The 25,687-nt window shown below is 37.0% G+C and overlaps 1 protein-coding gene across 1 annotated transcript in view; it reads right to left on the bottom strand.

Moving 5' to 3' along the window:
• The window catches only part of LOC140239586 (MFS-type transporter SLC18B1-like), a 33,843-nt gene extending 17,981 nt beyond the window's left edge, over positions 1-15,862 (bottom strand). Inside the window, exons 1-3 of the mRNA XM_072319417.1 lie at positions 15,263-15,862; positions 2,300-2,395; positions 617-690 (exon numbers count right to left, since the gene is read on the bottom strand). Of these exons, the coding sequence (XP_072175518.1) occupies positions 617-690; positions 2,300-2,395; positions 15,263-15,862 (770 nt within the window). The remainder of the gene's footprint in view (positions 1-616; positions 691-2,299; positions 2,396-15,262) is intronic.
• Between the last annotated feature and the right edge of the window lie 9,825 nt (positions 15,863-25,687).

Raw genomic sequence — 25,687 nt, 5'->3', positions numbered from 1 at the left:
CCCTTATCGTTGAAAACTCAAAATATTTACTGGTATACCCCATTTCCAGGATGCAGAATCCCAATCTGGTCGATGAAACTCTTTGTATCCTTCAAAATTCAAGATAGGCCGCCAAAATGGCCAAATGGCCATCCGGAGGTCTCGGGTTCGAATCCCGGTGAAATCCCATTTTCTTTGCTCAATTATCCACTACTGAAATATATTTTAGGAATATCTGATATTGCGGCCATATTGAATATGTCAAAACCATCAAGGATACAAGAGTTGCATCATCCAAATTCGGATTTAGCACCTTCAAATTAGGAGAAATCATCAAAGTAAATTAGATTTTGGCGGACAGAAAAACAAGATTAGGCCAAAATCTGTCCTTGGCACCCAGACTTATAACTATGGCATTTTTGTGTAAATGCATATATGTCACAGATTGGTGATAATTAGTATCTACGAACAATAAAGGATGAGAGAGGATTACACAAACTATATTTCCTGTATTTCCTTCTCCAATATCTCTACATCAGCTCTTGCAATGAAGGTTACATGGGACTTTACATGGTGTATTTATCGGTATTGCTACAGGGTCGTACTACCATCATTGAGGTGGAACAGTGCAACTGACCCAAATAAGATGTTACAGCCAGCAACGATCCAAATTCCTGCCACGAACGTGAACTTTGCCCCAAGCTTGGGTAGCTGACGATATACAAAGAGACAAAGCAGAAATACAAACATTTACAAAATAAAATACATCCAATTTTATATACCTCTCAAGGAACTTTGGATATTACAGTAGCATCTGCCAGGCGCCACACGACAGTATTATACAAATCAGTCTATCGACTAATTTCCTTACATGGAATTCACAAGTGATACGAATGAAGTGATAGATGGTGAAATGGTAGAAATGATATAGACTGACGATACATATTTAAAAGATATCGATATCAAAACGATATCATCGAAGAAACGAGAAAAGATATTCAAAAATAAGGATCATTGATCTGTACTCCCTTTATCTGTCTACTGAGGAACAGCACCAGATATAATTTCGATGTGTGAAAACGTAATCATTCAAGGAACATGATAGTTGTTTTGACTATAGTCTTCTCCTCATGATTTCTTGAATGCTTCAAACAGGACATTTAATGCACGGTACGTATCATAATACGCCAAATCAGTGGGGAAAACAGTGATGATAATGATAAAACATTCTTAAAAAGGATACGTCAGTGTATTAGTCAGGATTGTCAGCGTTCGGCGACCGGTTGGAGACCGGTTTTGGTGGGCTGGGGGTTTTCGATACCATTTGACGACCAAACTAGTCGGCAAAAGTTTTTATCTTTTATTTTTTATGGTCCTAAATTGCAAATCAGTTTCTGTCCTAAATTGGTCGTGAAAAGGTCGGCAACGGGTCGCAGACTGGTCTCCAACCTCTTTGGGACTGGTCTTCAGTAATTTCTGGCCTTTGGCATGAAGATTTTTGGTCGGCAACCAGTCACCTAAGAAATACCCACCGACTAAAGACTGGTTGCTGACCCTTTGCCGATCGGTGACCAGATTGTAGCAATAATTACTATTTTTTTTTTCTAGAAAGTCTGCTTCGACGTGCTGCGACCACATGCTAATTACTGTAATGTTTGATGCAATCCATATTCATTCATGTACCGTTTCCTGACCACATAAAGCGATCCCTAAAAGAGTAGGGGCAAGGGTAAGGGACGGTGAAGATTTCAGCCGAATGACAGTGACGGCAGCATTATTCTCATGACCAAGCAATCTTGTGCTTCCGAGGCTAACGGAGAGAGAAAGAGCAATCTTAATCAGCAACCATTCGGCGACCAATTTCTAGTGGTCTTCACGAAAGTCGCCGACCATTTGCAACCCGTTCTGGGAGCAGTCGCCTATGCATCAGCTATTCAGGGTGTTGTTGTTGTTGTTGTTGTTATTGTTGTTAGCAAAATTTTGACCAAGGCGTTACTCAGTGTGCTCGCCTTCTAGTGTACCTCCTTGGTTAGGCAATAGATGTTGATTCAAACAGGTGATAGGATGTCTCATGAAGGTGTCATTGACTTGCGCAGGACAGGTATAGAGTTAGATGTGTTACAGAATCTTCTGAACTTTGAACGTTTAAAGCAGAGGAAAGGGGAAGCAGAGAGAGAAGGGGGAGGCAGGTAGAGAGAGAGAGACAGACAGACAGACAGAGAAATAGCTAAAGAGAAAGCGAGAGAAAAGGGGGCAGAGACCAACATGACAACGCAATGTCCTTACTAGATAATGCTGCATAAAAGTAATCATTACTCACATATTTCCCGAATATGGGAGAAAAGATGACGTTAACAAGGGCGAAGGCACCGAAGATAAGCCCCACCTGTAGACTGGAAACACCTCGGTTCTTGGCCTGAAAGAAAAATCAGGTGATGCAGTACAGGTCATTGTAAACAATTTCGACTTGTTGAAATAACATTACAAGGAAGATACATAAGATAATAAATGTGATGCATCCTATTCATCCATGGGATCATGATTAAACATGCTTAGATATAGAAAGAAAGGCTAAGAAGAATCTCTACAATGATCCCTCAAATTTGGTCCCAGTCGTAGATTATAATACTACAAACACCACTTGCTATGATATCGCTCACACCGACATTCCAAGGAATTCACTACCGCACGGATGTACAGCTCGACTACTTTATGTTCCCGTGTAAGTGCTTGCCATGTTGGACTGGCTGACGTTAGAACTCATTATGAGAAAATCACACAATTTCTAGTTTTGTATTTATATCCTATCCTTTTATTTTCCTGTGATTATCTGAATTATAGATATAATTTATTGATATAATAACGATTTTTTTTGTAAGAATTAAATTGTAGTGTAGGTTTTTGTAGTTAATGAAATGTATAATATTTGGAGCAAATTGGCCACCCGGAAGAGAGCTCCATAAATTTAAATCAACAACAACAACAACAACAACAACAACAACAACACACACACACACACACACACACATATATATATATATATATATATATATATATATATATATACATATATATGCGTTATATGTGTGTGTGTGTGTGTATGTATGAGTGTTTGTTTATTTCATTTCCGTCATAAAGGTATACAGATATAAAAGACATCATAGGGTACAAGGAAAGTGATACATGCGTAAAATGAGGCATACATACATAGCAATTGAAGATTACGACACATTATCAATGTACGAAAAAGAATAGAATGTACATTAGCCAGCCATTAATCAACTGCACTTTTCTGTTGCTGCTGGTCTTCCATGGGGACCAGTAAGAAGTAAGAAAGAAAATAGTGTGAGAAGGTTTCATAATAAAAATACAAAATTATAACGGTCTCATGAAATATAAGTTTATATTGCAATATTGTACAAGATCTCAAGGCAATATAAACTTTCTGGTCGTGTTTATACATTTCTTCTCAATATCTTAGCAAATAGGTGGATTGACATGATCGAGATTAACTGAATTCAGAAATAGACCAATTAAAATCATTCAGTGAGGCGCATTACATAGTTCTGCTCCCCTGTAGAAAATGCACACTTGCAAAAGTCTGTCCGAGGTTTTGGAGGGCAAGGCTATATACGGTGCCGAAATTGGTAGGATTTGGGGGAGGGGAGAGATACATTTTCTTGTAGGTAAGTTGGTGTTGAATTCTTCGAAATCTTGAAAATCATCACTCCAATATAAAATTTTTGACGGGATTTCATGTCTCCCACTGTAATATGCCAGGCATTGGCATAACAGAAAATTGTGCTTTAGGATCAATAATATTTTTTTTTAAATAGTTCTTCCTGCTCTGTTTTGCTTCTCTCTCTCTCTCTCTCTTTTTTTTTTTTTTTTTTTGCAATTGATTTATATGTTTTTCACAGGAGGACTCCCAAATTACATCTGCATACATGTATAATAGAATAGCACTGCGGTATATCAATTTCGTATCTAATTCCTGTTTATGAAATGTCTCAAACGACGAAGGAAAGAAACAATGCGTTCTACTTTTTCACATAGATAATTGACATGCACGTCCCATCTAAGTTCGGCATCGATGTACAGTCCGTTTGTTTGTTTGTGTGTGTGTATATGTGTGTGTGTGTGTGTGTGTGTGTGTGTGTGTGTGTGTGTGTGTGCGTGTGCGTGTATGTGTACTCTTATATGCGGCTCTTGCGCCTTAGTTGATTTTAGATACATGGATAACCATTTGTAAATGAATTCCTGTTGAAAATAGAGAATCAAAGAAAACTTGTGTGGCCATCGTATCTCGTGAAACTCCTGAGCCAACACTGCAAATATTCGTCCCACAATGAAATCGCAGAGTGCAAATACCGACAATATTGACATACATTAATACACGTTCACTATTCACTCCGAGTCAACACAATATCTCCCCCAGTCCTCCTCTGAATTACTGCGCTCTCATAGAGACACGGTTTACTCAGTCAATGACAAACGGACGTGCAGAAATACAGATGCTTAAATTTTGTCCCATCCGTTGATATCCGGGATTTTTGTGTTGCAGCCATGAAATGGATATAATTGAAACGGAAAAATTACCAGGCAAATGAACGTGGTGTTTCCTTTTGATAGACAACTATGGAAGGCGCTAAGGCTTGTCTTTACAGACGCCGAAAGTTACTCGTCGCTGCGGGAACCATAGTTGTCAGCTTGACGAGTTTGCTTAATCTCAACAGCAACCCCATCCAGCATGCCTCAAAATGTGAGTATAGTAAGATATTACGCCAACTAACAATTACCAATTATAACACTATATAAACAGGTTTTGAGGGAAGACCTGTTGGACCTCTTGAAATTACATGGAGCGCACGTACTGACCTTGTCCCCACGACGGGGTCAGATTTCCTATTCAGTACACTAATTTGCTCATATATTCCAATTTACTATTCATATTCTAAAAGTTTATCAGCTCATATGTATGATTTGTCGTTTTTGTCATTGTTGTTGTTATTGTTGTTGTTGTTGTCTTCGTATAAACTTTGCCCATGCCAGTGAAAGTGCCTGGCAATTGTTTTGTATGTATACTGCGGACCCCTGCTTCGTCCCCATTGTTTTTCTTTCTCGCTCTATAAACTGACCCTTCCCGATCGTTAGTGTGCCCGTGAGTGTGTGTGTGTGTGTGTGTGTGTGTGTGTGTGTGTGTGTGTATTACTTCTTTTTTATGTTCATTGAGTGGGCCACATCTTTTCGAGCTTGTTTTGTACCTGGGCTTTTCTTCGCAATGACATGATAATTTTGTTCAAATAATATAGCTTATGTACTTGTTCAATTTTAAAATAAAATGTTCATACATTTTGGATTACATTGATTTCGATTGTTGTGTATGAAAGAATTTGCGATATTAGAAATGATGTATTACTTAAATAATACAATGAATTATTCATAACAATGTTAGTTACTCCTATTTGGTATATAAAGATATGGACTGCATGCTTTTCGTAGCAGTGTTCATATTGTTTGCTCCGAGAAATCTTATTCCATGCTATGACCGGAGGAGCTTATTTCAACCTGACAAAAAGGAGACGCTTTTGTCATGTTGAAAATTTCAGTCGAGCGCACAAATACATGCTCTTTCTATAGGCACACAATGAAGTGCCGCTCTATGATGTATTACTTAAATAATACAATGAATTATTCATAACAATGTTAGTTACTCCTATTTGGTATATAAAGATATGGACTGCATGCTTTTCGTAGCAGTGTTCATATTGTTTGCTCCGAGAAATCTTATTCCATGCTATGACCGGAGGAGCTTATTTCAACCTGACAAAAAGGAGACGCTTTTGTCATGTTGAAAATTTCAGTCGAGCGCACAAATACATGCTCTTTCTATAGGCACACAATGAAGTGCCGCTCTATGATGTATTACTTAAATAATACAATGAATTATTCATAACAATGTTAGTTACTCCTATTTGGTATATAAAGATATGGACTGCATGCTTTTCGTAGCAGTGTTCATATTGTTTGCTCCGAGAAATCTTATTCCATGCTATGACCGGAGGAGCTTATTTCAACCTGACAAAAAGGAGACGCTTTTGTCATGTTGAAAATTTCAGTCGAGCGCACAAATACATGCTCTTTCTATAGGCACACAATGAAGTGCCGCTCTATGATGTATTACTTAAATAATACAATGAATTATTCATAACAATGTTAGTTACTCCTATTTGGTATATAAAGATATGGACTGCATGCTTTTCGTAGCAGTGTTCATATTGTTTGCTCCGAGAAATCTTATTCCATGCTATGACCGGAGGAGCTTATTTCAACCTGACAAAAAGGAGACGCTTTTGTCATGTTGAAAATTTCAGTCGAGCGCACAAATACATGCTCTTTCTATAGGCACACAATGAAGTGCCGCTCTTTTGAAGAATTTATCAACATTATGTTTTACCAATATTAGGTGACCCGCGTGATAGGACAAAACAAAAATAAACCAGAGTAATAAACAGGAACTAGTTATAGTACCAGTGACATTTAAAAACATGTATGTACAAAAAGACAGAACTCAATCTGGGAAAACACACAATAAAAATGGATACCTGTTTGCATGTAAGAAAGACCGTGTTCAATTGCAACACGTTAACTTCTCTATATATGTTTAAAACTCATTATCACGTGGTAACCATGTCAAATCTATGATTGTTGTTTGTGGCGTTCAAACGTCGTAGTAATCAACGTCAATTAACATGTATTATTATCATCATTAATATTATCACTTCTATAGGTTCTTCCGTTCATTTTCAATCTTGTTTCATTCAATTTAATAGATTTGTAGTTCAATTTCGTCCCTAGAAACCTGGGGCCCGTTGCATAAAAGTTACAATTATGGTAACTTTGCCATCCAATGGTAACTAGTACCATGGCAACACTACTCAACAGCCAATCAAAATCAAGAATATGGCAGTTACCATTGGATGGCAAAGTTACCATAATTGTAACTTTTATGCAACGGGCCCCTGGAATATGTAAATTCTAGTTTCAAACTCGTCTTTTGTCGATCATTTTCGAACAAAGGCTATTCAATTTAGTAATTTTAACACATTCTCGTCATTTACAATTCAAATTCGACCGTCACACTCGCCGCACACATAACAAGCAAAAGCAATTTCGTCTTTTAGCGATCGTTTTCGTCATATTTTCATTCCAAGTCATCTCGTATCTTTCTTGTCGGAATTTCTTGGTTATTTCATTTTTTCTGCGACCGTTCACTTTTTCCACATTTAGGAGTAACATAACACACGTGTACCCCACCACCACAAAAAACAACAACAAACAGACACACATAAACACATGTGCACACATACAAACACACCCTAATCAGAATACACACAGAGACAAACATAATTATGTACTGTCACAAACGAAAACAGTAATCAATTATTTCCAGGTATATAGGATTATGATTAAAGACAAATTTACATGTGCATAGTTTAAGCTCGTTTTAATGTAAGAAAAGATAAAATGCCATCTCCATGCCGAATTATGTTTGTTACATATATGAGATGCAATATACCTACTGATCCGAAAACAGGGAGAAAGTGAGATAATGGCGGCGGAAATTATAACGGCAACAATATTGTGCAATGTGCATTATGTGTATGTGACTCCAGCGCAGTGTTATCTTACTAGAGTGGATGAGCGTCCAGGGATAGCGAATGGCGCGGCTCAACATCCCTATATACGGTCCGCCATTTTGAGACACACCCACAGTGTGCGATGTATTAGTCTTTGAACTGTAAAAAAGCACGTGTATTTAGCGTATACATTTTGTATAGATGTATCAAGATAATTGAATTGCGGATATCGTTGAGGTAGAATTTAATATTCAAGTTGATTTACTATGATTAGTGATATCGAACTATATGGAATAAAGCTTCAAAGATGATGACGTTTCACAGATTTCAAAGAGCAGTAGCCTATATTTTCCTGCAGTCATATTTATTTACATGTTTTGTAAAATTTAAAATGGCCGTTAGATAAGCGTATCGCTTTGGGTGACTTGAAATGCTTGCTAGATAGCGTTTGTGGTGATTTGAGTTGAAATTGCTCCACACCCCTGTACGATCCGCCATTTTTAGTCACACCCACAGTGTGCTATGTATTCGCCACTGAAATGTAGAAAAAGAAGCACGTGTATTTAGTGTACATTTTGTGTAGATTTATCAAGATAATTGAATTGCGGATATTGTTGAGGTAGAATTTAATATCTAAGTTGATTTACTAATTAGTGCTAAAAATGAACTATTCGGAGTAACGCTCTAAAAACAACGTTTTGCAGATTTCGAAGAACAGTAGGCCTATATAATATTTTCTTGCAGTCAAATATTCATGTACATGTTTTGTAAAAGTTGAAATGGCTGTTAGATAAGCGCATCACTTTGGATGACTTGAAATGGCTGCTAGATCATTTTGAGTGACTTTGAGTTGAAATGGCTGTCTATTCTTGTAGCTTGATATAAATTTTCGAACCAATGATCATGCAAAGCATTCAAGAAGCTTTTGGGTCCATTCTACAAAGGTGGTGTACATAGTTCCACTGTATTGACGTTTGGGTGGTTCTTGTTTGCTATGATCAGGGCCAGGGGCGAGTGTTATAATAGGTGTATTGTGACCATCTTAACTACGTCATTTCTACCATATTTGTTGTAAAGAGTAAATATGAAGGATGCCCTTAGCACCACTGACTCAACAGGAAGTTTCATCTTCTTTTTGAATTTACATTCTGGAGAAAATCATTTTCGCGACTTCAGCCTTGTTTTGATGAGTGATATTCTTGCCGAGTGATAAAAGAGTACGTAGTTTCCATCCATGAAGACCTTTTCTTCATTTAAATGCCTGCTAAAGTATAATTCAATGGGTTATCGTTATTGCTTAATATGTTTCCACTGACACACATCAATCGTTTTGTATGATACTAGATATTCTGCCAAACTCATCAACGCGGCACCAACTTCTCAGTCTTCCCGTGCTCAACACAGATGTCGTGAGTGAGATGCGGTAAATATTAACTTGTTGTCTTTGATTTTAGATCTAAAAACAGTTCTTATTTCGAAGGTTCGTTAATCCGAAAATACAATAAGGTTTGTTATTCGAAAGGTTCGTTATTTCGAAGGTGCGTTAATCCGAAAATGCAATAAGGTTCGTTATTCTGAAGGACTATTATTTTGTAGGACTTTTGACGCAATGACGATTATATTTTTTCCAGCAATCATTATCCAGTACCATGTTTCTAAACAAGGCAGAGTTTTTCATGGGTACAGCATCACTTACAATAATGTGCATGCCATTAATCTCATGGCGAAACCACTAAAATCTAATGATGATGTTCGATCTGCGTATTTGTCTTAATATGTACAAAGACACTATGTGATGTAAACGTGCCATTTCAGCTTTGATGTATCCAAAGATGTCTAAACACGAGCATTTCCACCCCATCCCCATTTTCCCCATTGAAGTCTTGATATATATTTCAAAACGGGCAATATTTTTACTAAAAAGCTTGCTCTTTCTGCTTTATCATTATGCAGGAGGAAATTTTTAGTGCCAATGGATGTACAAATATTTAGAAGGGGAATCCCCCCGAAGAGGATGGAGGCATCGAAGAAGCGGAAGAAAGTCCTCCGGTTTAAACAAACTTACACTCCACACAAGGTGGATACTTGCTCAATCGTTGGGAACTCCGGTGTCCTACTCGACAGCGCTTGTGGCGATATCATCGAAGAAGCTGACGTAGTCATCCGCGTAAATCTGGCGCTTTTCGGGGGCAAATTTTCTCGTGATGTCGGGTCAAGGGTTGATTTCATGACGCTGAATGGAAGACAATTTGAGGCACTAGATGCCTGCATCAATCAACAGAACGCTAGTGTTGCAATTGATGAACTTCAGGGCAAATGCAGAACTTGGGTCTACAACATCGCGCTGATCGGCGACAGCATTCTGTGGTACCACAAAGGCATGAAAACATTTCGCCAGATGAAGTCCATTCTTGTTTACTTGGACAAATACGGGATTCGACCTCGATATGCGTACACTCCTTATGACGTGGTGAACAACATTCGACGGTGAGTCTTATACAGCTCGACACTTTAACGATCTAGCAAATAACGTTATAAACCGTTCAAAAACCTATAAATAGTCACTTAAAAATGATACCAAGCAAGTTTTTACCCAAAAGTATCATTGTATCCATGTATGAAATCATAATCGTTTACACCCATCTTTTCCTCTGCTATCCCAACACGAAGTAGCAATTTAATCGGCTTCGAGAAGAAAAAAGGACCGAGAATAAACGCTGTTTTTAGTTTAATTGTAGACAATGGTCCTTGCATGTTGATCTGCTGGTCAAGTGTATCACATTAGAGCTGATTGCTTTCTAAGTCGCTTAAATTGTATGATGTCCCTCTTTCAAACGTAAATAGAAATAACCAAGAAGTTTGTCTGTGGATGCGTGAGAATACAAACTGAAAATGAAACAGTGATTTACATATTTAAATATCATTTCCAATGTGACCAAGAAACGTTAAAAAATGCAAAATTAAGAATTACCCGTCACCACGTAAGCCTGAGGTCATCCAAAAGTGATTCAGTATTACTTTGGTACAATTAGATTCTCTATACTCTCTGCTTGACACACTTTATTCCAAATACATGAATAATTATATATATATACATATATATATATAAGCACATTTTTTTTGACAGAAATGCCAGAAAACCATAGCTATCGTATATACAGTGAAAAACTAAAAGAAAAACAAAAGAAAAATCGGCTTTCTCAGAGGTCAAGTTGATGTCAAATTATGCGGGAAGTAATGATGATGATGAATGATGATGATGATAATTATAATGATGATACTAATAATAACAATAATAGTGGACACTTGTAAAGCGCTCATTCTACCTTTAGAGCTATACTCATGGTGCTGTGAAAACAAAATGAATAGGTACGTTTCGTTACAACATAGTATCATAGAAGACAGAACATAAGAACAAAAGGCAAAAAAAAAACACAATATAGGTATACATACACACATGTAAACAATTGTCAATGCAAATCAAAATGGTAAATTTTGAGGTTCAATTTGAAAACATCAAAAGACGGTGCTTGTCGTAGAGATTTGGAAGGTTGCTCCAAATTAGACGATTAGACAGTAGTTGCAGCAGACAATCTATTTCACATAGAAGGGGAAAAGTGTGGATGGTTGCCAGCTCTGATGCCGGTCATGTGATATCATATTCTTGTTATTGTTGTTGTTGTTGTTGTTCCTGTTGCTGTTTTTGTTGTTGTTGTTGGTTTTTCGTTTGTTTGTTTGTTTGTTTGTTTTGTTGTTGTTGTTGTTGTTGTTGTTGTTGTTGTTTTTTTTTTTTTTTTTTTTGCAAGTGTGGTCAACATCACTGCTCTTCCATTCTCTTCAGTTTATTCAACGTCAGCGATCCATCAGCTGGTCTGCAGGTCTACGCCTCGGCGACCCAGTTCTGCTCTCGAATCACTTTATTCGGCTTCTACCCTTTCTACAAGGATCCAACAAACCGCACCCTGAAATACCACTACTTCGACAAAGCACGTATCAACTTCGGTAGCAATCTTCATCACATGCCGAATGAATATAAGGTGCTGCAACAGCTCGAAGACCGAGGCGCGATTCGTGTCGTCAATGACTGTGCGAAAAAGTGGGACAACCGTACACTGACTACCAATAATCGCTTAACAACCGAAGAGGGCGCTTACTCGCATTAGCTTGTCTCTTGATGGTGCTTGTAATTTATTGCAACCCCAAATGGAAACTGCTTTAGGGAACACCGGCGTCTTTCTTTGCATTCAATTGTACTGAGCTTGACACCAAACGTCATCATTGTATGTCATAAACAACGTCTCTTGTACTAACCACAACAACGCTTGATACTGGAACTTTCATTCGGTAGCGAATGACGTGGTATGATTTTCAGACAAGACCCAAATGTGGGCAATGAAATTGGAAAATGGGAATTTTGAAATAAACTTCTTGTACAATGTATCTGCACATCCCATAGAACCTCAAAGGCACTGCTTCCTCACACACATGGATATTTACATGCATACAAAATAGGAATCTGTGATATTACATGTACATTATGAATATATTTGCAGCTGTTTCCTTTTTCCTTCGTGTTTTCAGCAAAAGGATGCAAAACACAATTTCCTGGCACTAGTTTGTCAATGTGAGGGAGAGGACCCACCCCCCCCCCCCCCCATGCGACCGAGGTCCCTGGGCCTGTCTACTAGTATATTTAAAGGCTATTACAAAACTCCCGGTATACGTAAATATACACTGGTTGTGCGATATGAGTCTATATAAATGTTCCAGAGCATTTTGGATCAAATGTATGATCAGGATATAAAAAAAAAGAAAAGAATGCTTATTGGAGAACGAAACCCTATATTTGAATTGAGATAATGCAGCAATATTACAATACATTAGCAAATGTCAGCAGAAAATGTGTTCTAAAGTTATAAAATTTTAGAGTTTCGGTGCCACCATCGCTGGACAAGAAGACTACAATATGGACGTCACGCATGGGCAATGATATAAAAAAATATGAAGAAAAAAATAGCGTATTTTCACTTTTCATTTTCATTTTCACATAATGAAAAGCACCTGACTTACTTCTTTTACAAAGCAGGGCAAATATTGATGGAATGATAATTACCCCTAACGTGTCTGTCACAAGCCGAAAGAATGTGAACTCTAATATGATTTTTATCGAAAAGTTACATTTTGTGCATCCGTGATGACACATAATATTGTACTTTAAAACTCCAAAATTCACAAGTTCAAAGTTCTTCAACGAATTGTCCGATTTTTCCCAAACTTCGCTGATGTGTTATAATAATATATCATAATAACATATATCACAATATTGCTGATGTGCATAGACTCAATCCATTTGTTTGTTTTGATTTCGTTCCCCTTCAATCGGTAAAGCTTTTATCTCTATTGATTGTCATTAACAAAAAGAAAAGAGAAATGTCCCCATTAAAGACTTTGTTGGTTTCGAACGGTTTCGATGATTCGATTGGGGCTGTTTTCTTTATCATCAATTTACTAGTTTCCTGTTGGCGATGGTTCAAACAATATGAATTTTAAGCCATTGGATTTTAAGTCATTTTAAGCAAAACAATTTTTCATGTAAAGCTAGATATCATCTACTGACGTACCGAATTTCGACTTGCTTTTATCTTAAGAAGCTCCCTTAAATGGTCAGAAATGTTCTTTTTCTCCAGTATAAAAGAACCCTTCAAGCGTTGTCCATGACGTTGCTCATTACAACTCTGTAATTCACTTAAATACTCAGAAATGGTCCTTCTCCACATTGTAAAGAAACCCTTTACGCGCTGTAAATGACGTTGCTAATTTTATGTTCATTACTCATTGTGCGATTTTTCCCCTCAAAAGACCTTTATCTGCTCATGCGCAAAATGTAGACCTAACTCCAAACTGGCTTATAACAAGATAAGAAGGTTATTGTCGTCTTGCAATCGCTGTGCCCTGAGCAACGTGTCGTGTAACTGAGTTGTAGTAGAGTCGCAGTTCTTCGATGAAAGTATTTTCCAGTTTTCTCGACTTCAGTAACTACCACTTTAGAAAATCAAAGTGGTGAACTTAACATACGTTGAAATACAGTGTACATCTAAATATGGAATCATTATTTTATATTGAGAAAGGGGAAGAACCTTCAAATATGTTGCCGTCATAGGTTCATCGATAACAGAATGGTAAACCCTGAGGTGGATCCCTATTCGATATATCTCAACAGGAACATGTGTTAATTCCTATACATATTATTTATATGCACATAATAATTGATACATTGTCTGTATAAAATATACGTTATATTGCAATTATGTATGTATAGCCAAATGAATAACAATAAAGATAAAAATAATGATAATAAAATAATAATAACAACAATAATAAACGTGATATTTAGCCCTTAGCATAAAATGCTTCCGACGAGTGTACAACAATCTGTAAATAGGTGCTTGTTTCTTTTTCAGTTTTGTGTGCATTTTACGGGATTTCATCACCCGTGACACTGTATGAATATTGTCCTATTATTAGTACAGTCTTATGCATGTTACATTGTTTTGTGTCATTGCAGTATCATACAAGTGTTTGAATTATTAATACATCTACATAAAGATTTTTTTATTTCTTTTAATGACGAACAAACACATATAGGCTTGAAAAAAAAAATCTCCATTTTGAAATCGTTCACACCTTTTATACATTGAACACTGTACATTGTACATTGCACATTGCAATTATTATGTTCTCATTATGTAAGTCGTTTTGTCGTTTCTGGAATTAGTAGATGCCCTGCCTTGTCCCCCTTCTGATTGTTAGAATTGAATCAATCTGTCTAATCTCCCTCGTGCATCACCTCTTCTCACCAAAATAACCTTTTGCCAATCTTCATTTTGTCTTCAACAGTGGCGGATCCAGAGGGGGGGGGGGGGGGTGGGGCACAACCGGTGCACGCCCCCCTTTATTTTTCGTTAAAAACAAAAGAAATAAAAAGAAAAATATGAAATGAAACCCGGAAGTGGCACCAGAAATATTAGTTGCACCCCCCCCCCTTTACAGAATTCTTGGATCCGCCCCTGTTCAATCTGGTCATTATAGTTCAAACTGATTCCTGAATGAACTTAAAACATTATTTTATTCGGACCCTGTAAAATTTAGTGAGCTACGTATATGCTTTGTTTGGGAGATCTACAGACCTGACAGATACGATGAATTAAAGATCTGTTCCCAACTAAATCTTAGTGTATAGTTAAAACCAGCTGTAAATAAACAGATAGGGAAAACTGATCCTGAATAAGAAATAATTCTATGATAACATCCAATAGTGTAGAATGAAAATGTAATCACATGCAATATTTTTGTGTTTTGCAACTACTATACCTTCTGATAAACAGTCTAACAGCTATATTTGAATAGGTTTCTACTGGTTCATATTCTATTGATTCACTTTTGCAAGTCATTATCATTCCATGCACTTCGATAACATTGAGTATAAGCATTATACATATAATGATTACAAATGTACATTCGCATTGTTTTATATCCGCTATTATGAGTTAAACCAGCATTATCATTACGTATAATTTTGGTTACATGATTGCCATGTTCCGTAAATCAGGCTGGGGCAATTCAGTATTTGGTGTTAGACTTACCTCTCTAGGAAAGAAAGGTGCCAGCACAGAGAAGGAGACCTGATCTAGCAAGGTCGTGATTGCCAGACTGATAAACGTAAGGATCTGCGGCCTGGAAAACCTGTTCGACGATTCATTAGGGTCCTTGTGTCCCTCATCTCTCTGGTAACTGGTAGAAACATCTGATCCTCTGTCTGAATCTGATTGGCTAATTTGAATGTCCCCAGCACGATCAAGTTGGTCGATGGACTGATCAGATGACTCCGAATTTACTGCTGTAATGTCACTACCATTACATATCGAATTCAGTTTTTCTATTGAAGAATCTGTTCGAATAGGGCTTATAGTTTCTCCTGCTGAATGCCTGGGTGTCCGGAAACTTTCATTGTAAGTTTCATCGTGATCATAAAACGCACACGTCACAAACTCAGATATTTCTCCCATACAGTTGGACGTTCTTCGTTTAGACGTGCTAGCTGGCAAACCTGTCTTTGAATTCATTTTCTCTAGAAGTGGGCTATCTGCTGATCTCCTCAACAGCGTGTCATCTTCTGTTTGGTCATCATTTACTTGAGAGTTAGCATTGAGCCTCTCAGTGCTCCTTGTTGAAGGACTCTCCATATTCCTTGATAGGTCAAAATCGGTTCGCAACCCAAAAGAAGTCTCATTAATTTTGCTCTGTTTGTTGATATGACGAGCTCTTTTGTAGCTCTTTTGCGTTAGTGTCTCTCTATTTGACGGTGTTATTCCATTTTTACTACATACTGGTTTACTGGCAAATCAATTACTTCTCTAATTCGGATGTCACAGTATCTGGGCATTGGAAGAAATATTCAAACAAGGAAAGCTTGATAAGAAACTATGGAAAAGCTCTCGGAGAGCGCAGACCTCCATCAAGCACATGTGCTATATCGACCCAATTTCCCGATGATAAAGGGTCCTTCAAATTTTCCAACAAACTAAAATCCTAGACCTAGACGATAATCCGGATCACTAACAAGTGTAATCACCTGTACCTTGTGTCATTATCAAATTGCCCTGAAAATTTCATCAAAAGCCGTTCATACAACTCTTTTCATTTTTAGACAGAAAACCAAACAAACAACGAAACCCATGCCGGCAAAAACATAACCTCCTTGGTAGAGGCAACTATAAAAGGGGTGAGAATTTTGATAAAAGGAAAATTATCTCCCAGAAAGTAGCGGGGATATGTTTTGTTGTGTTTTTTTTTTCTTAATGGAATCTTTGAACCACTTCAAAAAAATGAAACATTTCAAACAGATCTTCATTGGTTGGCATCATTAAGGTGTTCTATGATATACACGCACAACCAGCTGCTAATGCATCTTGTGGGAACCGCTGCATTGAACATATGATTTTGTTTTAAAACTGTTCCCCTAATTTGTACAATAAACTAATTCTCTCATGTGGCTATCACAGTGGTGTTATAGAATTATTGATAGTTGCCTAAGGTAGATTACTCTTTAAACTGTTTAAACCAGCCGACCAGCTGACTTCCTGCTGTATCAATGAATGCACACAAACACAGTATATGCCGGAAGTGAAAAGTAACTTGTACAAAAAGCATAACACATACCTGGTAGAATGGAGAAAGCGTCCTGAGTGGGAGCGCAGATTACGGCATTCTACATACAATCCTGAAGTCCGGGTCTGGATTGTGATTACCGTTGCTCAATCATGAGCTGAAGTGTAGGTTTCGCCAAATTTGGTTTCAGTTTAGTATTATTAAAAACAAAGTCCATGGCAGAATCACAAACAATTGCAAGTCAATGGTTACCTGGTCTCTGTCAGAACATACCCTCGGACCTGTGCCATGTTTTCCCTGCTAGGAGGCTGCGGTGGCTGGTGAGTGTGGAGGGAGAGAGGGATCGACGCAGCCAACAAGTCGATGAAACCGCATTTCCGTCGAGGGCAAAGCTCAACCAGCACCAACTACTACACTGGTCATTGTTGGTGTGCTCTACAACGAAAGAAAATCTATCTACAATGAGATGATGATCTCACATCCTTTCATCGCGTTAATTCGTACACTGGTCAATGGCTGTAGTAATCGGGGCTGGTTCTACTCTCTCTTCTTTAAAGGGAAATCCTTTCGCGCATGATTCCTTCCTATTCAAACTCGACTGAAAAACTTAAGAAGATTGTAAAAGTTTTAGGAGTATAGAACACACGCAGAACAAACCCCACTATCGCACTGTGACAATCACCATCATTATAGTCTAATCTGTTTCTGCGCTGAAAATGTCATAAAAATACATTCTCCAACAAGATTTTAAAAGATTATTAGTGTCTGGTGCATTCAGCATTTCATGGATTGCCTGATCACAAAAAAAAAAAAAAAACAGTTATCAAAGTTCCACAAGCCTAAATGTCTATTTATAATGGAAACAATTATCCTCAGAAGTTAGTGTGCTCATTAGAATAACATGATACAATGTCATCTACGGTGACAACATACGAAACTCCCAAATAAATCCTCTTAAACTCTGCTCTAGGCGAAACACAGGCATATGTATTATAGGAGTTCAATACAGCAAGACAATTCTTATTGATGGGGGGGGGGGGTTAAAGGGCTAAACAAAAGTTCAATTTGTTTCTACATAAATCTGGATAATATATGCTTCCATGAAATGAAAGGAAGTGAGTAATCAAATTTTGGAAACAGAGCGGAAGATTGAAGGGCAACAATCATTATTTGGGCTTTGATATGGTAATTCGACATGTTTGGATAGATAAATGATAGATACTTCACACGCAGGCATAATTTTCGATTTTAACAACTGACAGCTATTGGCTGTATGACTCGTGGATGTCGAGCTCGTAACGTGCACCAGATAATTGATATCATTAGATAAAATCATATTGTCAAATATCATGCTGCCGATTTGCTACTCGTCAGGCACATATTACAGATCACAAAGTCCTTCATGATATAAAACGATACATTTCCGAACTCCTTCACGTTCGTCAGCCATCAGCCGGACTTCAACGCCTATATACTGGACTAAGGACCCAGACATCTGCTGACTATATGGGAGTTCACTGTATATGGTGCCAGATATCATGAGCCCTCAACTACGGAAACGTTAACAATCGTTCGAAAAGGTTTTCAAGCGGCATCTACTCAAGAAACTCTGGAAAGCTCATCTGTTCCAAAACTGAAAGTATTCTGTGTTTGAAGTGATATGATTAAAGTACCTTTAACGCTTTGGATCAACTACTTTATATGGTGTTGTATAGGACATTGGGTCATTATCTTTATTGTCATTTTCATTATCATCCTCATCACCATTCTCATCATTGTGATCAGGCGACTACCCATCCCAGTAACTATATGTAGCAATTATGATGGCTGATACTGAGGGTAACAGCTCGATATTCCAAACGTTCGTTAATCCCAAAATGAAAAAAAAAAAAAGTTAATTATTCCAAAGTTTCGTTGATCCGTAAACGAAATAAGTTCGTAATTTTGAAGGTTCGCTGCTACGCACCTTCTTTTCGATATCTGAATAACGACCCCAGGCCCGTAGCCAGGATTTTTCAAGGGGGGGGGTGCGGTCACTAAAAAAAACGGACCTTCGGTACCAATACCAATGATGACACACACACACACACACACAATTATATATGTATGTATATATATATATATATATATATATATATATATATATATATATATTATATATATATATTCTTTGGACGACCGAACTACAAAAGTTATATAAGAATTGTGAATTTTGACTGTTTTAATGACGTTTTAAAGTCTCGAGGAAATTTGTATTTTTGTCTGTTGCATGCAATCGCGTTACGGTATTTCATCTAGGAAATAGTAAAAACTCATTTTGCCAGGAAGTTGCAAAGTTTAATTGTGTTCAAGACTCTGCGCGCGTAGCGCGCCGCAAAATTGAGAATAGTGATTTTCCTGGTGTTGTTTTAACTTTTATTTTTTCTATTGTATACCCGCGTTAGCAGGCCTGAAGCCAGGATTTTTAAAGGAAGGGGGGATTGCGTTAATTAACAAAACGGTCCTTTGATACTGTCCCGGGAGGGGTAGCGACAATTAAAAGGTGGACACCATGCTCATACATGGACTTTCAAAATGGCCCCTAAACGAGTAATGATCATATGATTTTTTCGGGCCTTAAAAACAAGTATTCCTTAAATGTTTCCTGCACCCTAAAGAAGTACTTCATCATGATTGAACAATATACCATTTTCCCAAATTTCGGCCTTTTTGATACCCTTTGATTATAATATACGCTCGTACATCACACTTTCCATCTAATCCGTAAGAAAAAACGACCCCTATACTACGCGTTTTCTTTAGCGAGTATGGTCATGGTGTCCACCTTTCAGTTGGAGTTTTCCATCCCATTGGATGCTGTTTGGAAGATGAAACATTCACTTTACTATACAGTATATCAGCCGTTGGTATGCGAGTTTGTCAAAAACGAAAATAAATAAGAAATTTTTTAAAACAAAATGAATTGTAAATGTGAATCATTTATATTTTGCCTCCTTCTGGTAGGATATTTCCAGCATTTCCGAACTTTCAAATAATCATTTTAGATTTAATAATATTAAAGGTAGTAGATCCGATTCGCAAACATCTCCAATATCAGTCAAATGTCATATTAACCATCATGCTAAGAAGGTTTTCTTTGTGAAATTTGGAGGTCAGTGAAATTCAAAAATTAAACATCCGTTAGCCATTGGAAGAAGTTGAGTGCAAATTCAGACCTCAGGCTTAGTGCTCAGATGTTTTCCTATTTGATTTGATCTGTCTTACTGTGCACACTAAGATACATACTGGAATGGTTATTTCTTATTTATAAAATTATAGTAGCATATTTGGTTACTAGCTGTCTCTAGGCATTTTCGAATTTGGGCTGCAAAGAGATCCACTACCTTTAAGTTAGAAGAGAGATAAGTAAATAATGATAAAATAAACAAACAACAAAGAATGAGTTTCTTTTGTAATACTATCTGAAAAACTTTTTACTTTACCATTTTACTTCATAGCACAGCACTTTCCATTCTCTCTCATACCCTCTTACCCATTACATTTAAATGAAATACAACTAAAATGAGTTTGCGTGCCTGCATAATACTCTTTGGAAATTATAAGTGAAAATGTTCTTAGGTTTTGGCTCACTTTAAAATGAGAACCAATAGAACTGTCACAACATGAGAAAATGTATAAGTAATAATCAACACTACATTTCCGAATTTGGCCTGCAAAGAAATCCGCTACCTGTAAGTTAGAAAAGAGATTAGTAAATAAGGATAAAATAAACAACAAAAAAGAATGAGTTTCTACCGCCGTATCCAGAACAGAGCCTGAAACGGTGCAGGCTCAAGAAATCGTTTGTACTATAATACGTCTTGAAGTACTGTGTGATACTGTTGACTCAGACTTCTACAAAGCTGTAAGTGAGAATTGTAATCCAGTCCGACTCATTACCTGAGATATTTATGAAAATATATCAATAAAGAATGTAAATTAAATAACAATGCGTCACAATGCAGTCTAACGCTCTCACAATGCTATCATACATAGGGTTTTTCACTGACTGCTTTTACTCCGGAGCTCTTGCAATATTCAGGCTTTTCCTACTATATCTTTGTGAGACGTAGATATAAAATGTCTCAGGTTTTCGATTATAGTACTTTCGAGGAAATTTCTTTAATTTTTATCATATATGTAAACTTGAGGCTATTAGATTTTCATCCACTTACCTCTGTTCCTGTGAAAAAATGCAAGTGTCAACCTCAATGTCATCCACGAATCGCACGTACTCGGGCGGCCAGTGGAAAAAAAAAACACCGGTCACACGCGCCAAGGGCCATGGCATGCAGTGCCAATATACATGTAATAATAGCTCGCACAAATTGATACATAACATTTGTGTTTGTGTGCATGGGGACGATCCGATGGTTCATACAACAAAAGGGTTTCGTACAATTATTTTTAACATTGTTAAACGTACTCTTCCACATTTACGTAGCATATAATGTGTCTTTATATTATAATTTTATTTGGATTGTTATCTTGAGAATTGCTAAAAACCGTTATTATGAAAAAGTGGACCTTTCAGAATTTTGGGGGGTGCGTACGCACCCGACGCACCCCCCCCCCCCCCCCCCTGGCTACGGGCCTGTGACCCTTATTTCATTTTCGGATTAAGGAACCTTATCTCATTTTCGGGCTTGCAAACATCTGCCATGTTTTACTGTCCACTTGATCAGTTTCAGTTTCAGTGAGTTTTATTTCTCCACTTGTACATGACAGAAAATAAGTATAACAATAGAAAAACAAAGTCGACTCTGCCTTTCAGTGTCAAAGGAGGTTGCCAAGAGAACTATATTGGTGAAATCAAGCAGCCGCTATATAAACGGTTATATCAACATCAAAGACCAGGGACATTGGGCAACAATTCGGCCGTCTTCTCCCACCTGAAGACAGCTAAACTGCTAAACACGACTTCAATGACAAAGATGTGAGCATCTGAGACAAGGAGCCTCGGTGGTTTGAGAGAAGGTTCCGGGAAACCGTCTACGTCAACTCCGAGAACACAACCTCTCCCGGGTGTACAACTTTGTTATTCAGAGAATTCCTCGATGGCTGACTCCGACAATAGCGTCGGCAGTGCGTCTGTGCCTATCGGCGATGAAGTTTTAACGCCGCCATATCAGACGAGCTGATGAAGCGTCCAGGATCGGACGTGAAACCGTTCCTGGACGTGAAACCGTTTACGGGATTAAAAATTTAAGTCCAGATGCAATCATTTAATTTTGTACCTTTAATGGGCTATATTTCCCACCACCTGCAGTATTGGTTGGGAAACTTCATTTTGCTTAATAAAGTTGATGCTATAGAAAAGTGTGGGTTATGATATTCAAGGTTATTGCATTTCAAAGTAGTACTCTGTTTCACACAGGTTGAGGAGAGCTGGGAGTACTCATCATGGAGAGTTGAGCCACCCTGGGAGAGTTGTGCCACCTTGTAAATTGGAGTACAGAAAAACATATTTCGCTTCCGAATTTGCCTGCAATGGTTATCATAAAGCACTATTACAATGATAACTGTTTCCATAATCACCTATGATTGTATTTTGGTGAATGGAAATAGAATGACGTTTATTCTGGTGATATGAATTATTTCAGACAGCAAAATTTTCTTTACAGTAGGCCTAAATGCACATTTTGATACATCAATCTATGTTTACTCTTCCCTTTCTTCCTTTTCTCATACATGGACACGCCTACATTTCGGAATTCTTTTACCTCCCGCTTCCTCTATCCTCCCCCTTTCATTTTTTTTTTGTTGTTGTTTCCATACCATTCAGCACTGTCTTTCACTTTGATTTGTCACTTCAGTTTCATCTACCTCACTTCAATCATCTATGGTCTCTTACTTTCAGTTATTAATCGTTTTATTAGCATAAGACTGTGTCATTTTTTAATTACTTAACATGAAAAAGAATCGAAACTTCCACCACCATTCACACATAAGATTGAACGCCATTTTCGTAACGAGGTCTAACTTATCATACAACCACTTTGTCACTTTATCAGGACTTAATATCCATGATTCTACAATATATCAAAAGTCAGTTACTAAAACACTGATTAAAACAACTTATTACACAACATGATTCTATGAAAAAACATACACCCTTGAAACATACATGAAATTGAATACAGTGCAAAATTCGTATTTCTTGTTCAATCTGGAACTGCATGTGATTTCGAGCTAAATAATATTTGTTGAAATACGCAACGATTAAATCTCTGTCAAAATGTTATCTTTTGATATCTTACTCAAATAGACTCCATTTTTTAGATGGAAGTCTTAGATTGAATTGTATATACTAATGTTTATATGATGCAAGGAATTCGTAAATTTGACAACTGAAATTGATAGTTGATAGTTGGATTGCTGACACGCTCTTTCTGTGTAGAAACAGTTATGATCCTGTGAAATCTACAACATTAGAATGTTTTGATTCCTGAACCTTTGAGATTTAAAAAAGATTTAAAAAGGAGTGTTGAGCCATTGATCAAGTCTCCTTTTGACTAATGGCTCATCTCTCCCAAGTTCGACCATTTTGACATGTACGTGTACTTTGACTCACCTCGGAGCAGTGGTATCAATCCAATCAAAACCTCAATAAATCTTTACAATGCATAGGCTACACGTTCCTTACAATATCACAAAAACAACTTCTTATGTGAATGAAAGAAAAGGTTTTACCTCTAACTCTGGATCCACTTCTTGAGCAATCTAGAGTTCTTCTTTCACCCTATGTCCATAAAGCTTTTATGCGTCTTTTTTCGTTGACCGAAAAGAAATATAATATGTCATAGTCTGCTACCAGATGGCGGTTAAACTTTCTTTCCTGAGTATAAGCGATAGTTCTAATGAGTGAATCACCAGTCCTCTCCTCACCTGGATCTCCCCTTCCGTCAAAATGAAAGCAGTTTATGATCTTCAAAAAGATAGAAGCTCACGGTACACAGAACAAATAGTGAAAGAATTGATTATTCAAAAGAAGTTTTATTTTATATCAGTATTGACTGGGGGCAAATTACTTTTTAACAGGGCCTAATTAATTTGTTTTCATCATCAAAGGTTTTTCCTTTATTTAAAAAAGGAGACAGTTTTGATGTAATTGATTACAGACCTATTTCTTTACTTTCATTCCTATCTAAAGTTTTGGAAAAATCGATATTCACAAGAACGATTAAATTTCTTAATCGTATAATGTTTTTACGAATTCCCAATTTGAGTTTCGTCAGAAACACAGCACCATTCATGCTCTTTTGAAGTTTATTGATAACGCCGCACATACTATAGATGACCATTCTCATCTTGTTGGCATCTTCCTGGACTTCTCCAAGGCCTTCGATACAATTAATCACGAAATTTTATTTCATAAATTGTCTCATTATGGCATGCGAGGGAAGGCCTTGGAGTGGTTCAGGAGTTACCTGCAAAACCGAAAACAATATGTATCTTTGAACGAGCACAGCTCTAGTCTTGAAGTCATTAAATGTGGCGTCCCTCAGGGTAGTATATTAGGACCTTTACTTTTCATCATTTACATTAATGATTTTTGCAGATCATCCGACATACTTTCTTCTATACTCTTTGCCGATGATTCAAATATTTTCTTCTCCCACCAAAATCCAATTACTCTTGTCCATACTGTCAATTCTGAATTAGAAAAGTGACTCAATGGATAAGAGCCAATAAATTATCACTAAATCTTCAGAAAACTAAGTATATGTTATTTCGTAAGTCTATAGAAGTTTTACGCACAGATATCATTTTTGAAGACGTTCATTTAGAACGTGTATCTCACATAAAGTTTCTCGGTATCACAGTGGACGATAAACTTTCGTGGAAGCCTCGTATTATTAATATTAGTAAAATAATTTTGGTATTATTAATAGACTTAAATCTCATATCCGTTGTCTTCTTTGTTGACGTTGTATTTTCATTAATATTACCTTATCTTAATTATGGAATTTTAGCATGGGGTAGTGTCCATCAAACTTTATTAGATAAACTATTGTTATTACAAAAAAGGCACTTCGTATTATTTGTGGCGTTTCTCCACGTTCACATGCAGATCCATTTGTTAAATATAAGATTTTAAAAATTAAAGATTTGCTTTTCTTTCAGCTGGGTCAGTTTATGTTTGATTATAACACAAATGCACTTCCTAGCATTTTTAATTCAATGTTTCCACGAAATCAATCTTTTCATAATTATCCCACCAGGCGAACTAATGAGTTTCATTTACCCCTTCAGAGAACTTTATTCAAAATACATTTATATACACTGGCCCTAGATTCTGGAATTCTTTAGGCTGTGAATTCTTTAGGCTGTGATAAAATTCTTTATCTTTGAATTCGTTTAAGCGTAAGTTGAAACCTTTTTTTTGTTGTTGTTCTTGTTGAATTCATACTAAGATATATACTATTCAATACTTAGCTGGTCTCTACAACCTAAGGGTTCATAGTCAATCATTGAATTCATCATTGTGTATTTTTTACATTATCTCATTTGTACAAAACTTTGCTCAGCTGCTCGAGCTCTGAAGCACCTCAATCCCCTCTTCCGATCCCAATGTTCAGCGTGTTGGCTTTTCCTTTCATTTCCTTTTTGCTTTCTTTCCTTTCTTTCCATTATTCTTTTGTGCTTTATTACTGTCATTGGTATACCCTTTTGTAAAGTCAAGTAATCCTTTGATCCTTTGAGTGGATCACAATTTACAAGCATGCTTTTCATCGGACCTCTCAATTCTTTCTTCTTTTTTTTTTTTTCTCCAGACATAACTTTGTATTTTGCCGGTATGCATGTATAATTTCGTATTTGTTAACCATTATCTACCATGTAAAGTCGAATACATACCT

This window comes from Diadema setosum, chromosome 16 (genome assembly GCF_964275005.1).
Source record: "Diadema setosum chromosome 16, eeDiaSeto1, whole genome shotgun sequence".
NCBI lineage: Eukaryota > Metazoa > Echinodermata > Echinoidea > Diadematoida > Diadematidae > Diadema > Diadema setosum.
The sequence above is the reverse complement of the archived record's forward strand: the minus strand, read 5'-3'. Positions and strand labels throughout refer to the sequence as shown.